We start from the raw sequence: 18,504 nt of genomic DNA on the forward strand, positions 1-18,504 counted from the left end.
CAGTTACTTGGCAATGGATGCATCCAACTTCTGCAGAAGTTCATAGGATCTACCACCTAAGATAATGTCTGGTAGTCCCTTCTCCTAACTCCAATAACTGGGGAGGCCGGATCTTTGCCCGTGTGGTGGCTGTTAACAACCTGTCCATTGGAGTTTTTGTACCGATTCATCCTCTCCCTTGACAGAAACAAAAGGTGAATGGGTGTGTCGGGCGTTGTTTAACCGACGACCCATTCTACATGCTCTGATCTTTCAACCATTCGAGCATCTTGCCTGTAAAGGCGATCAATCACCATTTTATGTGATTACAACATTGTGCATTTAACACTGTTCGAGGTCACATGACCATCTCATCCGATCATCGTAGTACTAACGAGCAGTGCACGTCTACAAGTACTCTATGATGAAAAGGGATATAGTTCCTTAACAGGAGCCTCAACAGAAGTGTTTCGCAAAGATATAATGTTTCTCAAACTTTACTTTTGACATTCTTTATCTTTCGAAACAGTCGACAACTCGTGCCAACATATGGCATGCGATTTTCTATAATCTCTCATCCATTATCGAAGTATCTGCATGCCTCGCATGACTCAATACTGGCTTTGATGAACGGGATATGGGTTTCTCAACAGAACTCCCGCCCAGAAGTTCGTTCGAGCCCCAATTCGGGGTTATTCGAGATGTATCAGATGCACGAACTGAAGTAGACAAGCACCTCTTTTCCAATTACGTAAATTTGGGTAGTCTTTGATGTTTTAACGCAACTCCCAAAAATCCTCAAGTCTACTTTGCAGGACTGCTCACTCGAAAAGTCAGGATCCTTGCTAAGGATCTTTCTCCTTAGTCGTGGATGGATCGTTTAAGCCGCCGACTCATCTCTTATCGTAAGAAGGAGAGTGGTAAATGCTTGTGCATACTCCACGAGGATGCATCTAATAGTGCATGCGATGAGCAAAATCATGAGCGTCATGTGCAATGGCAAGGCGGTAACGACACATTTGCAAAAGCAGGAGCCTGAGCGCAAAGCACAACGACAAAGTAAAGACTGAAAGCAGGAGTGTGTAAGCAAAGCCTAGGCGCAATGTGCGGCGGCAAAGTAAATACTGAAAGCAGGAGTGCGTAAGCAAATCCTAGGCGCAATGCGTGGCGGCAAAGTAAATACTAAAAGCAGGAGTGCGTAAGCAAAGCTTAGGCGCAATGCGCGGCGGCAAAGTAAATACTGAAAGTAAGAGTCCAAACGCAAATGAAAGACTGAAAGCAGGAATACGTAAGCAACGCCTAAGCGCAATGTGCGGCGACAAATGAAAGACATGACAGAAAGTAAAGGACAAGGATCGCGAAACCGCATCCTTGAGCTAAATGCGTACTCATATAAATATATATATATATATATATTTATTTAATTGTCTTGTTAATTAATTGAACTTAATTCAATTGTCCAAGTCCTCCATGCAATCTTTCACTACCTTGGGGAGCTGCGAGCTTATAATCGTTGGCGCGTGTATGTGATCAACGGCTCGGGCCGTAGGGCGCGAACTGGATCCGTCGTACGAGCTGCAAAAGTGAGGCGTCAACAAGCTATCTCAATCAAATAAGTAGAGAGGACAGGGGCACTGCCACTGTTCTGTCGTGGAAAAAGCAGAGGCAGGGGCAGCGTGCCGCTGCAGACCAGCTGAAGAGCAAGAAGCAGGGGCTGCGAGCCCCTGCTGACTTGCTGTTAGCGAAAAACAGGGAAGCAGGGGACTGCACCCCTGCCTAACAATGGTTCACACAGAGGCAGGGGTTGCGCCCCTACCTTCCGAGAGGTCGAACAGAGGCAGGAGTTGTACCCCTGCCTTCCGAAAACGAGAGTAGGCAGGGGTTGTGCCCCTGCCTAACAAGGTTGAAGAGAGGCAGGGGTAAAGACCCTGCCTAACAAGAAACAACGAGGGAGGCAAGGGGCTACGCCACTGCCCGTTGGTCACAAAGGGGGAGGCAGGGGGCTTCACCCCTGCCTGCTGAAATTAGTGAAGGCAGGGGCGACGCCCTTGCCTACTAGAAGAAGAAGGCGCAGGGAGAAGGCTTGGCCCCTCCCCCGCCAAACTGAGGGTGTAGGGAGGGGGCTCGGCCCCTCCCCTGCAAAATAAGGGCACAGGGTGGGGCTTGGCCCCATCTCTACCAAAGGGTACGCAGGGAAGGGGCTTGACTGCTCCCTTGCATACAGGGGGGGGGGCTCTACCCCTTCCCTATCGCTGGAGGGTGCAGGGAGGGGGCTTGACCGCTCCCCTGCGGTCAAAGGGAGCATGGAGGGGCTCGACCCCTCCCCTGCCCACAGAGGGAGCGCAGGGAAGGGCTCAACCCCTTCCCTGCAAAAAGAGCACCCAGGGAGGGGGCTTGACCCCTCCCCGACACGAAGGAAACACCGAGAGGGAGGGGGAAAACATGGCAGGGGGCCATTGGCCTCCTGTCGGCTCTCCGACACACCCAAAGGAAGAAAGGGGGGGGGAGAGAAGAGGAAGACCACAGAAGGGAAAAAGAAGAAGACGAAGGTGAAGAGGCGGCGACGCGTACCTGGAGGGGGTCGCCTGCGCCGATCCCGACAGCAGGAGAGAGCTGAGAGAGGTTGTACCGCCCCAAATTTCAAACTTGCGAACCTTTTCAGAAAAACAGGCAAGAGACTAGAAATATCTCTTTCCTTCAGAGTTTGTTTATGAAATCAGCGGAAGATTTTTCTTTGATAAATCATAAGGCAAGCTGACAACTTTGGGCACATTAGCTAAAAGAACCAAAACTCACGAGATTCGGATATCCTAAGGGAAATCCGATACAAACCCAAGCGTCCAGGACGCGAGCTAAGAGCAGGAAGAAGAAGCCTTGAATCCATCTCGCAATCGCGCCATCGCCCGTAGTGTACCTAATCATCACCTGTACCCATAGAATGTGTTAGTTTCGCAAAAAACTAGTAGGTGCACAAGAGAAACTACAAGGAACTGAATTAAGTACATTTAATTCAGTAGGCTACGCAGTTTAAAGCAGATATGCAGTTAAACAGGTAAGCAATGCAAGCAGGTGAATAGTGCAAACACGTAAGCAGTACAAGCGAATAAGGCGTGCGAGCGAGTAAGTAGTGCAAGCGAGTAAGCAGTGCAAATGCGTAAGTAGTGCAAACAGTAAGCAGTTCAACGCAAGTAAGCAGTGCAACTGACCAACGCAGCATATGATCCATTTGATCGTAAGTTGAGAACTACTACGCAACAAGCTTGTCCTCGTTCCTAGAACGAGGTCTCTGCATCTAATCACCATCAGGACATCGTTTGTCGCTCACTACTTCTAACAAACGCATTGTCCTGAACAACCTTAATCTATCCTCATCTCTCAAAGTCTTACGCGGCTAACTGTCACCGGTTATGACGCACTAAGGCGTCATACTTTCTCAAAGAATCTCACCCTTCCGTAGAAGGTCCAAAACATGATCACTAACTCAAATCACTAACGATCTGATTCTCACATCTGAGTCATGCACGTAATCATGCTAAAACAGAAAGCCGAAACTATGAATTCATAGTTGGCTATCACAAACAATCTCAGAAGATCGTCACAGCTCACCATAACTTTTTATGGTAAGCGAAAACACAAGATCCACGTCGGATCGTTCGGTCCGAGAGATATACGACCGGACAAGGAATTACCGCCCTAGAGGGTATACCTGATCTTGGACCCTACACTTCCTCACAGGAGTTCACCGTCTTTGCAGCTACCCGTTCGTGGACAGTGTACATTCTCACAGAGATCTCCCACTCTAGTCGGGTCACCCGATCTGGGAAATGTATAACCTCACAGCGAAACCTTTGGGAAACCGATCCCCAACATATGCCATATCCAATGAAAATCATTGCGATACACGCATCAACACAAAAGACCGCTCTTGGGGTCGATAGCTACTAATACATACAACAAGATCAACGCCGGATCACCGGGTCTGGGAAATGTATAACCTCACAAGGAATTCCGCCCTAGATGGTATACCTGATCTTGGACCATACACTTCCTCACAGGAGTTCACCGTCCTTGCGGCTACCCGTTCGTGGACAGTGTACATCCTCACAGAGAATCTACCACTCTAGCCGGGTACCTGGTCTTGATCATACACGCCCTCGCAGATAATCCTTTGGAGATCAGGTGCTTGTCAGACACCCTACTCGGTGATACACGCATCTATACAATCAACTGCTCTGAACAATTGACTGCTCTCGAGGTCAGTAGCCACAATATGAGCACAAGCATGTATATCAGCAATATGCATTGTATCACTCCGCACAGAAGCATATAATCCTACGCATCATATGATTGCCACGAGGAATATTGCAATCCTCAAATAGGCCCTCAAAGCATGTGTAAACGACACATGAGAACGCGCAGATATGGCAATTCAGTTGATTCTATGGGCGAAGGGTAACTAACTCTACCCGTCAGCCAAACAAAACCACTGAATAAGACAAGCACTCATAACAATGCTCGTAAAACATATAATTACCATAGAATGGCTCAGTCCATGAACAAGTAATTAAATTAATCGTAAGGCATAAACCATTACATCACAAGTCATTCATAAGCAATCATATGGCAACAATTATATCAAAATATGTAAGCAGCTTATAAGACAAGCAGCCACATCAATCCTGGTTGTCACTAGTTCGTAGATTACGAGCTGTATGCAATTACACTAATCATAAGAGATGCAAACCAACAAGTGTTACGCTACAATAAGCACCAAACAGTTCAACCAAGGGATAAAGCAAGTCACATGCTAATATATAGTAACTGGTATAATGCTATTATTATAAGCATTTAACTAGCATGAGAAACTCCTTATTACTCCGCAAAGAACTGCATAAGCAGTTTAACCTACTAGAGTAACGCCTTGACAGGCGTGCACAGTTCAACGAGTAGCATACTGAACTATCGAGCAAGCAAGCGAATTAGTAGTGCAAGCGAATCAGTAATGCAAGCGAATCCGTAGTGCAAGTGAATCTCACGACCCATGACCATTGTGAACAGACCTTATGTTTTGATAATTACTGGCCTGCGGGTACGCGCAGGCAAAACATAGAAACAACTGAGACTAGTTCGGGCGTCTGTTATTCTATGTAGTTTCGATAACCCGAATAGCTAGTTGAGTCCGCTCCAAAGGGGACGACATTAGCCGAGAGAGGATTCCCCAGAGGCTGAAAAGCAGTGCCACGGATGCATCCAACTTCTGCAGAAGTGTTGAGCTAACTTGTGTAGCCCCTATCCCCTAACTCCAATGACTGGGGAGGCCGGATCTTTGCCCGTGGGGTGGTTGTTAACAACCTGTCCATTGGAGTTTTTGTACCGATCTGTCCTCTCCCTTGATAGACAACCAGAAGCGAACGGGTGCGTTAGGGGTTGCTTAACTAACGACCCATTCTATGCTGTGGTATTTAAACCACTCGAGCATCTTGCCTGTGAAGGCGAATGTGAGGCCATTTATGTGATTACAGCATTTTGCATTTAGCGCTGTTCGAGGTCGCACGACCGTCTCATCCGATCATCGCAGTACTAGACGTGTCGTGCACGACTACAAGTACTCTAGGATAAAGGGGGTATAGCTCCTCAATAGAAGCCCCAACAGGAGTATTTCACAAAGATGTAAAGTTTATCAACTTTACTCTATCTTTTGAAATAGCAGTACCTTGTGCCAACATTATGCATGTGATTATCTCGAATCACATCCGCTATCGGGGTATATACATGTCTCGCATGACTCGATACCGGCCTCGATAGACGGGATACGGGTTTCTCAACAGAACACCCGCTAAGAAGTTCGCTCGAACCCCCAATTCGGGATCACCCGAGATATGCCAAAAAGGCGAGCAGAACCAGCCAGTCACATCCTTCCAAATGTTTCGATTTGGAGCAGTCTTTGATGCTTTTGCGCAGCTCCTTGAAATCTCAAGTCGACTCTGCAGGACTGCACACATGAAAAGCCAGGATCCTTGTGAGGTATCCCTCTCCTTAAACGGAGGTGTATCGCCAGCTCCCAACTGAACTCTTGTCGCAAGAGTGAGTGATAGATGTCTCTTGCATCCTCCACGAGGATGCCTTTAAGGCATACGCAAAGAGCAAGAACCTGCACGTCATCTGCAAAAGCAAGGCAATACCAACACATATGCAAAAGCAAGAGCCTAGGCGCAACGGCAAAGTAAAGGCGGTAAGCAGAAGTGCAACGCAAATCCTCGCACAACGCGCGACGGCAAGTAAAAACTGTAAGCAAGAGTGCAACGCAGAACCTTTGCACGATGCGCAACGGCAAAGTAAAGGAACTGTAAACAGGAGTGCAACACAAAACCTGTGCGCGATGCGCAACGGCAAAGTAAAGGACAAGGATCGCGAAACCGCGTCCTTGAGTTAAATGCGTACTCATATAAATATATATGATATATATATGCATATATATTTATTTAATTGTCCTTTTTAGTTAATTGAACTCAATTCAATTGTCCAAGTCTTCTGTGCAATCTTCCCCTACCTTTGAGAGTTGCAAGCTTGCTGTCGTCCACGGATGTACGCGATTGGCGGCTCGGGTCACGGAGCGCGAGCGGGATCCGTCGTACGAGCTGCAAAAGTAACGATCTTAGAAAGCTAATACCAAAATAGAAAGTCAGAGGCACTATCGTCGTCCTGACGTAAGGGAAGCAAAGGCAGGGGCATTGTGTACATGCGCACCTGCTATAAGTGCAAGAAGCAGGGGCAGGGCCACGAGCCCCTGCTGACATGCTGTCAGCGAACAACGGGGAGGCAGGGGGTCGCACCCTTGCTCGAAGAAGACAACGAGGGAGGCTTCACCCTGCCAGCCAAGAGAGCAAGAAAGCGAGGCCCTTCCCTGCGAGCCACTAAGGGGGAAGCAGGAGGCCGCACCTTGCCTTTCAACAACAAACGGAGGCTCGCCCGATGCCAATGAAAAGCGAGGCGAGGGGGCTTGCCCCGGCCTGCCGAAAAACAGCGAAGGCAGGGGCGATGCCCCTGCCTAACGAGAAAAGAGGCACAGGGAGGGCTCGCTCCCCTCCCTTGCCGTAACAAAGAGCAGGGAGGGGCTCAACCCCCTCCCCCGTCAAAACAAAGAGCAGGGAGGGGGCTCAGCCCCTCCCCTACCGTATCACGAAGCAGGGAGGGGGCTCAACCCCTCCCCTGCCAAACGAAAGGGCAGGGAGGGGGCTCAGCCCCTCCCCTGCCTAAAAGGGAGCAGAGAGGAGGGGCTCGGCCCCTCCCCTGCCGTGACAGAGGGGACAAAGAGGAGGGGGCCGAGCCCCTCCTCTGCCGTAACAGGAGGCAGGGAGGAAGGGCTCGGCCCCTCCCCTGCCTTGACAGAGGGCACAGAGAGGAGGGGGTCGAGCCCCTCCTTTGTCGTGACAGGAGGCAGGGAGGAGGGGCTCGACCCCTCCCCTGCCGTGACAGAGGGAGCAGAGAGGAGGGGGCCGAACCCCTCCTCTGCCGTAACAGGAGGCAGGGAGGAGGGGCTCGGCCCCTCCCCTGCCGTAACAGAGAGCAGCCGAGAGGAGGGAGCCGAACCCCTCCTCTGCCGTAACAAGAGGCAGGGAGGAGTGTCGTGCACCTCCCCTGCTAAAAAGGGGGCACAGGGAGGGGATTTGACCCCTCCCGTGGCCACAGAGAGAGGTGAGGGAGAGAGAGAGACGGGAGAGGTAGAGAGGAGAGAGAGAGTGGCGAACGAAAGAGGGCGTACCTGGTGGTCGCCGACGGCGGCAGCGGCGGCGTCGGTGGCAGGTCGCAGGTGGCTGCAGCGTCGGCGTGGTCGCAGAGGGGGGGCTGTCGCCGGCGACGGCCTAACAGTCCTCTTCGGCAAATCACCGAAGACGAGGGAGAATCGGGGAGAGAGAACGAGAGAGGAAGAAGGGGGCGGGGGTTCTCTTTGAAACCCCTGCCTCCCTGTGTTAAAAACACGGGAGGCGGTGCCTCCATTCGGGTCCGGGTCGGGTTCGGATCCGACCCGAATCCAAACTTTTTTTTTACGGGTTATTACAGAGGTGTAGGGATGAAACGGGAAGGAGGAGGCGGCGAGGGTCACCGGACGGCCTCCGACGAGCAGAAGAGAGAGGGTCAGGGGAGAGAGAGGAGGCAGGGAGCTGCGAGAGGAACGAGAGAGCGAGAGGGGAAAGGGGTTTCGAATGTGAAACCCCTCCCCTCCTCACTACTTTAAATAGGCGCAAGAGAGGGAGGGTGATCCGGGTTGGATCCGGATCCGACCCGGGTCCAACTAAAATTTTTTTTTGCCTTGGATTTTACAGGTAAGATTCTTAATCCTATCCCTTATTTTGGTAAAAGTAGCATCGTCACTGGAGACGAAACTCATCACCTTGTCTCTCATATTAGAAACTCCAATGTTCCTATGTCAACCTCTATTCTTAAGTTGTTTAATGTTCTTCATGCTCCCAATATTAAGAAAAACATTGTTTCTGTTTCTAAGCTTGTCGATGATAATCATGCCTCAGTTGAATTCACTCTCTTTTCTGTGCAGGTCAAGGACCTTCGCACGAGGGAAACATTCGCTGAGGGAAAAAGACAAGGGAACATGTACGTCTTCCAAGAACGTATCTTGGATTTTGCTCATCCTGCTTGTTCCATCTCGAAGAATTCACCCGTGTCATCTTCAACGTCGACTAAGTGTGTTATGAATGTCTTTGAATGTAATGAGCCACATCTTTGGCATAGTCGGTTGGGTCATTATGGGAGTCATTTTGTTGAAAAGCTTGTTTCCAATAATCTCATTCTTAAAGATAGTCTGAATACAGGGATGAGTGATCAAATGTGTTCCAGTTGTCGTCTATGCAAGAGTCATGTAGTGCCTTTTAATTCTGTTAATAAAAGAGCTTCAAAGCCTTTTGAGATTATTTGTTCTGACGTGTGGGGGCCTGCTCCTTTTACTTCTGGTTCTGGAAGCAGATACTACTTAATCTTTGTCAATAACTACTCTCGTTATACTTAGATATACTTTACACCACCACCAACAACAACAACAACTACGCCTTCATCCCAAAACAATTGGGGTCGGCGATATGAACCAACAAAGAAAATCATTCTGGGTCTTCCACATGAATCCTTCTCCTCCAATCATTTCTATCCAATGCCATGTCCTCGGTGAGGTTCAAAGCATACATATCATTTCCTATCATCTCCATCCAAGTCTTCCTAGGCCTACTCCGACCTCTTTTAACTAATATATTTTCCCATTTCTCCATCCTTCTAACTGGAGCATCATTAGGCCTTCACCGAATATGTCCAAACCACCGTAAACGATTCTCTCTCATCTTATTTTCAATGGGTGCAACACCTACCTTCTTACGTATCTCCTCGTTCCGAATCTTATCTTTTATTATATTTTCACACATCCATCTAAGCATACGCATCTCAGCTACACTCATTTTTTGAATATGATGTCTCTTGGCAGCCCAACATTCCGTACCATATAGTAAAGCGGGCCTAATAGTCGTCCTATAAAACTTTCCCTTCAACCGCAATGGCATTCTACGATCGCACAACACTCCAGTTGCACTTTTTCATTTCATCCACCCAACCTTTATCCTATGATTTACATCTCCATCTATTTCTCCATACTTTTGAATGATAGATCCCAATTATTTGAAACAATCATCCACCGGTATTTCTTGCTTACCAAACTTCACTACACTCCCATCACTACTTCATTGCTTACTAAACCGACATTCCATATATTCTGTCTTACTCTTACTCAACTTAAAACCTCTTGCTTCCAATGTCTATCTCCGTAATTCTAACTTAGCATTAGCCCAGCTCTAGACTCATCAATCAAAACAATATCATCAGCAAACAACTTACACCACAATACATTTTCTTGAATTGATCTCGTAAGCTCATCCATCACTATAGAAAATAGTAAAGGGCTTAAAGCAGATCTGAAGTTTTTTCTTTATTCCAAAACTTTCATTCTCTAGTCAAAAATCAGTTTTCTGAATCTATTCAACATTTCCAATCTGATGGAGGCGGTGAATTTTTCTCCAGTGACTTCATACATTTTCTCTAAATTAATGGGATAGGAAAAAGAGTGTCTTGCCCACATACACCACAAAAAAATGAGATAGCTGAACGAAAGCATAGACACATTGTTGAGAGTGCAATGAGTATGATGCATGACAACAATCTTCCTAATTCCTTATGGACATAAGCTTTTTATTCTGCTGTGCATGTGATAAATAGATTACCTATGACTATTTTGGAGAATAAGTCACCTTATTTCTCCCTTTTTGGTGTCCATCCCAACTACCATGACTTACATGTTTTTGGTTGCGTTTGCTATGTTCATATTGATGGGTCCTTGAGGCACAAATTTCAGGACAAGGCATTAAAGTGCAAGTTTGTAGGGTATGTAGACAATTACAAAGGATACAGATGTTATGATCCCATAAGCAAACACATCAAGATATTAAGGAATGTTATCTTTGATGAGCTGAATTTTGATCTTCAAACCAACATGACTCTTGCAGATTCCCCACCAGGTGAAATCTATCATTCTTGGCTCAGCTCAGAACTTTTTTTAGTAGAGTTGATGATAATTGTCCTTCGAGTTGTATGCAGCCACAAGAATGTACTAGCACAGAGGATGAGACACAGTTTCCAAGAGAAATGACATTACCGCTTGGACCAGACAGGTATAAGGGCATCATTTACACCCAACGAAATGGGGAGGATCCACCTATTTCGGGACAAGGGACTGAACAATCATCCACTTCCTCGTGTACTCTTGATGACAGGAGGTCTACTCGTGTTCATCACCCAATTGAAAGATGGGTTAGTTATGACAATTTCTCTATGGACTTTCAGTTGTTCCTGACGGCTCTACAGAAAGAGGATGAACCTCACATTCTATCAAGCAAATAATTCTAAAAAATGGGTGGAAGCCATGAATGGTGAGATGGAAGCTTTGCATGAGTGTGGAACATGAGAGATTGTCCCCAGACCGTCCAACAGGAACGTGGTAGGATGCAAGTGGATGCATAAAATAAAGTACAAGCCAGATGAAAGCATTGAAAGGTATAAGGCAAGACTTGTAGCTAAAGGATTTACACAAGTGCCAGGTCAGGATTATGACGAGACCTTCAACCCAATTCTGAGAATGGGGACCATTAGAATTATTATTTCCCTAGCAATTGAACATGGATGGAAGCTCAGTCAGATCGACGTAAAAAATGCCTTCCTGCATGGCGACTTAAAGGAGGAGGTCTACATGGAACAACCCCCTAGATATGCAGAAGGGGATCCTAGGAACTACGTATGTAGATTGAGGATAGCCCTCTATGGGCTGAAGCAGGTGTCCCACTCTTGGTTTGACAGTTTTTCATCTGAGATACAGAAACATGGTTTTCGTCGATCTCTTCTAGACCATTCCTTGTTTATATTCAAAAGTGAAGATGTAGTTACTTTACTGGTTATATATGTGGATGCTATTGTTATTACAGCTAACTCAAAGGATCACATTGCAAAGGTGAAACAACTGTTAAGTCAGAGATTTAAAATGAAAGACCTTGGAGACTTGCGATATTTCCTTGGGGTGGAAGTTGATAGAAGAGGAGATGAGTTGGCACTCACCCAACACAAATACACAATGGATGTCCTGAGCAAAGCAGGTATGAAGGATTGTAAGCCTTTAGCCACTCCGAGCATTTTTCATCAAAAATTGAGCGTCCAAGATGGGGATTTATACGAGGACCCTACTAGATATCAGAGCCTAGTTGGGATGTTACAGTATCTTACGTTCACCCGACCTGGCATTGTCTACTCAGTCAACCAGGTGTCTCAATTCATGCATCAACCGCGCACTGGACACATGGAGGCAGTCAAAAAAATCCTTAGATATTTAAAGGGGACAATTGGTGATGGACTTCTCTACAGGCAAAGGCCGACAGGACAAAGCGCATATAAAATTGTTGTCTACACTGATGCAGATTGGGCCGGGGATCCAGATGAGCGAAGATTTGTCTCAGGGTATTGTGTTTCATTGAACAAAATTTGGTCTCCTGGAGTAGTAAGAAACAAAAAGTTGTAGCTAGGTCAAGCACTGAGGTGGAGTACCGATCTATGGCAGTTGCCACTACAGAAGTTACATGGGTCAGGCACATATTGACAGAAGTAGAGGAAGAAATTTCACGATCATCTTTGCTATGTGATAATCAAAGTGCTATCAACATGTCTTTTAATCCAATCCACCACAGTCGAGCCAAGCATATTGAGATAGATCAACATTTCGTGTGGCAGAAGGTTGAAGAAAAGGTGATTGAACCTGAATTTGTGAGAATCGAAGATCAAGTAGCAGATCTGTTCACTAAAGGATTAACTAAAGACAGGTTTTGGACCCTAAAAAATAAGTTGTTCATGGTGCAAGACCATGCACAACTTGAAGGGGGGTGAAAACCAGAATTGGTTATTGGACTGGATTTTATTGGAGCCAGATCCAAACCCGTGTGTGTTATGCGTCAGCCACTTAATAATGGCTTTGTTGTAATTTCTATTTTCTGTTGTAGGGTAGTTTAGTACCCTAAATTATTGTAAACCAAAATATATGTTAATGAAATCAGATCGGCAGCTAACGATTGTTGTTGTGGGTATACAGTTGATATCATCCCTTCCCATCGTGTCTTCCTCTATTCACTGCAACAGATCCTGATGATTCAAGAATTAACACACAATACTGTTCTTGCCTATTTAATTTCCATACAAAAGAAAATCAGATTAATTTTCTGAACAGGGCATTAAATCTGCAAAAGAATACATGGTGGGTTAAACAATCACAAATTTAGGAATTTTTGATAGGCCTGGACTCTCTTTTTATTTCTTTTCCAAGCACGATTTTGCAGATTTGGGATTTAAATCTGTATTCTCCTAAACCCATATTGGATTTGATCCATGTCTCTATTCTCTTCTATCGAAAAAAAGGAGAGAATCTCATACCTTTGCTTGAAGATCCTTAAAGGGAGAACACGTTGGAGGAGGTAATGCCTCTCTCTCTCTCTATATATATTTTTTCTGTGTTCCAGCCCCCCCCCTCTCTCTCTCTGTTCAGCCTCCCTTTTTCTCTCTCAAACTCGATGTTAAAAGAGGGAGGGGTGAGCCTCTTCTTGTAGTTCTAATAAGACTCCTCTCTAAAGAGGACGTCCCCTAATGTTTTGGAAAGATTTCTATTCAATAGAAATCTTTCTAAACTAAACACTAATTATAATATATATCTCTATATATATTATCTATTTTTTTTTAAAAGCTTATCTTTCCAGCTACTCATGGATCTTGGATCTTGGCCGTTACGGTCCAAGATCCATATCTGGATCCATCAACATCAGACACACACACACACACACACACACACACACACACACACACACACACACATATATATATATATATATATCAATTTAAATAATAAAAATTCATTTATTAAATTTTAAAATTAGGCAAAATTTGTGAGATATTACAGTGCACATCGGTTATGTTTGTTGCACACGTGTACACATTATCTACATAATTTTATTCCCATACACACCCTAGAAATGAAGATCTATGTTAGAAAACATAAAAGAGGATGGAAATTATAATATATTTAGAAATATAAATATACCCTATATATCATGCTGGATGTGTACGTGTTGGCACCCAGAACCAGCAAGAAGTACCTGCATGGACACAGTTACGCTGTGCATTTTGAAGTACCCATGTTATATAGGTATAGAACCGATATGTTCATTTTTTAAACGAACACATTAAGACCAGGTTAAATATAGCACGTGGTCAATGTGTGTCCATGGTCCAACTCATTATCAGATATGAAGAAAAACATGGTTCTAAAACAGGGTTTGTTGCATATTCACTTCATTGATCGGTCATAACCAACCTGCCCAACATGGAGCTGGTTCTTTCCTCATCTGACCTTGACCTGGACAATGCACATTCTCGACATGAGACAATATTTTCAGATTCAGGCATCAAGATGAAGATCTGCTTACCCAATCAATGAATGTGGACCCAGACTGGATCAAGACACAGCTGTGCTTATTCAAGGACTAAGGCATGATCCAGACGGGATTCAATCTGTTTGAAGTTTGAACCACTGCTTAAATAATGCCACCATGTATATCATCTTATCATATATTTACATCCATTTCTTACGTAGATTAGTTTTGGAAAGAATTTCTTAGCTTCATGCTCTTAACCATTGGTAATATTTTCCCCCTTTCTGTCTTTTGTTGGTTTCTAGTTTTCATCTGAGGTTGTCATGTTGCCACATGCAGATGAATGTATACTATGAAGTATATTTCTTCCAAAGTATTTAGTCTCTTGGTCTTTTTGTTTAAGCCTTGAGTGTTTGAAAATCATTGTTTACCATCCTTCAGTTTTGGAGCATTTCTAAACAGCATTTTTAACTTTTGTTTCGTTATCTAACTTCAACTGTTTATGGCAGAACTATTCAAGATGGTCTGTGAGAGGAATGAGACAAATCTGGATATAAAGATACCTTCTGTTATGCTGCCAAAAAGTGCAGGTCAGAGCTTAGAAAAGAGTCTAAGAAGTGGCAAAGCTGGTATGTCCTCTCTTGTCAAAAAATGACTTCCATATGGCTTTGTTTTTAATGGAAATGTTCTTGTTCAGTCTGTGTATTTTTTTCTCTGTGCTGTAGTTCCCTGCTTGTGTAGGCGGTGTATGTTAAGGAGTTTGGTGTCAAATCTCTAGTTGGATAACTTCTTGTGGCGTTAGTCAAATATTAAAAGCTTCTCATTCTTGGATTTTGTTGAGAGGGATTCTTGGTGAGATAGTGCTTTCTTTAGTCTGGTCTGTTTAATATGATCAACTGTCACAGGGACTTGCTAAGCTGGGTGCCGCACTCACGTCGATGCGATGCGACACAGTTGCGGGTGCGGCACCCAGTGCAGTCAATATGACCTTGGGTGCGGTCAACCCGCACCCAAGGTTATATTTGTCCAAAATGGACTCGGTTAACTTTTACCGATTCCATTTTGGACCATTAAAAAAAACCCTGACCCAACATTTTTTTTTCTTTTTTTTATGTTGGTGAAATAGGGAGGAAGAAGAAAAAGGAGGATGAAGAAGAAGAAAGAGGAAGAGGAGGAGGAGGAAGAAGAAGAAGAAGAAAGAGGAGGAAAAGGAAGAAGGAAAAAAAAAAAGAAAGAGGAGGAGAAGGAAGAAGAAGACGAAAGAGTAAAAGGAAGAAGAAGACCAAAGCGGAAGAGGAAGTGGAGGAGAGAGAAGAAGATGAAAGAGAAAGAGGAAGAGGAAGGGTTGGACCTTCACCTCCTCCTCCTCTTCTTCCAATCTGAGAGGGAGAGAGAGTACCGGTAGAAAACTACCTCCTCCTCTTCTTCTTCTTCTTCCCGTTCTTCCAATCTGCCAGAGAGAGAGAGAGAGAGAGAGAGAGAGAGAGAGAGAGAGAGAGAGAGAGAGAGAGAGAGAGAGAGAGGATGCCCTCTCGGTCAAAACCCACTCGAGAGAGAGAGAAAAGGGGGTTTCATTATCGTTTCGTGCCCCATCTTTTTATTATAAAAGGTGGGTCTGGGTCCACACTTGATCTAAACCCAAACTGAGAGAAAGAGAAGGGGGTTCCGTATGTTAAAATGTGTCACTCTTTATATATATATATATATATATATATATATATATATATATATATATATATATATATATATATATTATTTTGTAAGCCCTAGGGGCATTTCGGTCATTTCAGCATTCTCCCTTTTTACGCATCTTCACAATTGTGAACATGCATGTAATTTTTATTATTTTTCTTTTTCTATTTCTTTCTTTTTCATTTCTTTATTTTTTTATTTTATTGCTTTGACTAAGTCAAAGTGGGAGGGGGTAGACCTTGGACCCCCTCCAACGTCCAGTAGGAGCCCCTCCCACTTGGTCTCCTTTTGTATTATAAATAGGGGGCTTCCCCCCCTTTAAGATGTATTCTTGTGAGAGCCTTTAGTGCTCACCCTCTCTTATTGGATTCAACTTATGCATTTGTGGGTGTCCCCTTTGTACTTTTTTGGTACTTTTGTTCAAGTGTTCTTGGTGTGTGTTTGAAGACATATTCTTTAAGGTGTTGGTGCTTATAGTGCACATCTTCGAAGGTATTTTTACACCGTGCCCCACCTTTTTATTAAAAAATGTGGGTCTGGATCAAATGTGGATCTTAATATAGATCCACACTTAATCTAGACCCAAACTCTCTCTCTCTCTCTCTCTCTCTCTCTCTATATATATATATATATATATATATATATATATACCCTCACGCAACCACATTTTTTTAAAGTGCCGCATCGCCGCACCCACACCTATGTGACATAGATGATCAACATGGGAACGTGTGGAATTTCTGTTTAGGTCTGTCGACATGGGCTAGGTGACATGTTGACAGGCCTAAAAGAATGAGATAGCTGGATGGTAAAGTAGCACTATCACAACAAAGAGTCTCAGGTTCAAGACCTGAGAGGCTAACCCCAGCCTGCATATCATAAAAAAAAAGGAAAATTAAAAAGGGCTGGCTGACATTTTGCCTTCCTTCAATGGCTTTTGGATTATCAGCTTTTAATAGTGTGAAGGACTTTGTTCATTTTAGAGCCTCTGCTACTTGAGGGCATAGTCACCAATCAGTCATGATGATGATTGTGGAGTGCCACAGCTCTTCTGCTTCTGATGAGCCTTTTGACATGATTGACTGCAGTCACCTTGGTTGAGGTGCTATTGTTGATCTTGTAGCATGTTTATGCTAAACTTTAACATTTAAGTGGAGGGGATACATAACCTACTGACTAAGATATAATTTTTGAGCTAGTCATGATATCACTATCAATGTTCAGTGAGTCGATTAGATGAGATAACTCAAACACACCTATTTTCCATGAGAAAAGCTTAGCAATTGTGGATAGAGAGAAAAAATGGAAAAGTCAGGAAACAGAATAGAAATAGGCTGTCTTTCATGCCAAACTATGGAAAATAGAAAAAAGATAATAGATAGAAATAATATGAAATTGAGAAAAAGATGTTAAATCAGAAATCTAGGAAGGGGAAATATCACAATGTTTCATGATAATATCATTGCATGCTTCAAATTTTCATTATTTTGAAAAAATGATGACAAAATACTTTAATAATGTTTCATGAAAATACTGCTAAAACATTGTGATAGTTTGAAAATATTGGAGATATGTGTGTTGTATTTTCAAGCTTATGAAGAAAAATCCGAAGGCTTAAAGTTTTATTTTTGATGAACTCACCTTTATTCTCTAATAGATAAAGCTATTAATTTAGTCGCAGACTACTGCCATTCTGCTTTTCAGTTACTCAATCATGTAGATATGATTCTGTACTCTGACATATGATGACTGGTGTCAATTCTCTTTCTCCTGCTATGATACTGCTATAGAATTTCTATGCATCTGGTGATGATTTGCATTTGTTTTCAGTGACCGTGCAGTTGTACTCTCCCCAGCGTCCAGTAGTGGATACTGCTGAAGTATTTTTATGGCTGATGGCCATTGGTACCATATTATGTGCATCCTATTGGTCTGCGTGGAGTGCCAGAGAAGCAGCCAATGAGCATGACAAACTATTGAAGGTTTTTCTCTTTTCACCCTCTATGATGATAGCTATTTTAAATGGTTCCCAGTCCAAGAGGATATTTTGTGTTAAGATTACTTGGAGTTCTATGATATGGAAAAGGCATCTTCTTTATTTTTTAGATAATAGATGGCCATTTCTGTGCTTGTAGGATTCACCCGACAACTTTCTTGACATGGAAGGCGCAGGCTCTAGTGGCGTTGTCGACATTACCACTACATCAGCAGTCCTATTTGTTGTTATAGCATCATGCTTCTTGTTCTTGCTTTACAGATACATGTCATTCTGGTTTGTGGAGCTTTTGGTGGTTCTGTTTTGCATCGGTGGGGTTGAGGTGTGTGGTCTTTCTGTCCCTTTAATTTTGTTGCAAAGCATGAAATGATCATGCATAATGCTTCCTGAGGAAACTGATATGTTGTCATATTCCCGTTGTTTTTTACTTGGATTATGTGAACATATCCTAGCACAAAATTCTGTTTTTCTACTAAAACAATAAAAAAGCTAAAACTAAAAATGCCTTTACTGAGAACTCTTGGTAGCTAGCGGATTTTAGCAAGATGTTACTATTGGTATGTCTTCTTTTCCTGCATTTTTTGGTGTTGATGTCAGGGTTGCAGCAATAGGCATTGTTTTTTTATATGACATTGCAGATTTTCAAATCTTCCGAGACAATGCACGACGACCTAACACAAATAATTGATGTTTTGCTCCTTTAAAAGATAACTAGATGATTGCAAAATCTTCAAACAAAAATATTTTTAGACTAAAATTTTATAATTGCTAAAAGCTATGAAAATCTAGCAATAAGTTGCATAAAATTTGGAAGTACTATGGGATAGA

At 43.7% G+C, this 18,504-nt stretch overlaps 1 protein-coding gene across 2 annotated transcripts in view; it reads left to right on the forward strand.

The window, feature by feature from the left end:
• The window catches only part of LOC149822284 (signal peptide peptidase-like 4), a 117,161-nt gene that overhangs the window by 32,896 nt on the left and 65,761 nt on the right, over positions 1 to 18,504 (forward strand). For both annotated transcript variants that reach the window (XM_089980967.1, XM_089980968.1), the window contains exons 4-6: positions 14,498 to 14,617; positions 17,511 to 17,662; positions 17,816 to 17,998. In XM_089980967.1, coding sequence (XP_089837093.1) covers positions 14,498 to 14,617; positions 17,511 to 17,662; positions 17,816 to 17,998 — 455 coding nt within the window. The remainder of the gene's footprint in view (positions 1 to 14,497; positions 14,618 to 17,510; positions 17,663 to 17,815; positions 17,999 to 18,504) is intronic.

This window comes from Nuphar pumila, chromosome 11 (assembly GCF_984573655.1).
Source record: "Nuphar pumila chromosome 11, dmNupPumi1.hap1.1, whole genome shotgun sequence".
Taxonomy (NCBI): domain Eukaryota; kingdom Viridiplantae; phylum Streptophyta; class Magnoliopsida; order Nymphaeales; family Nymphaeaceae; genus Nuphar; species Nuphar pumila.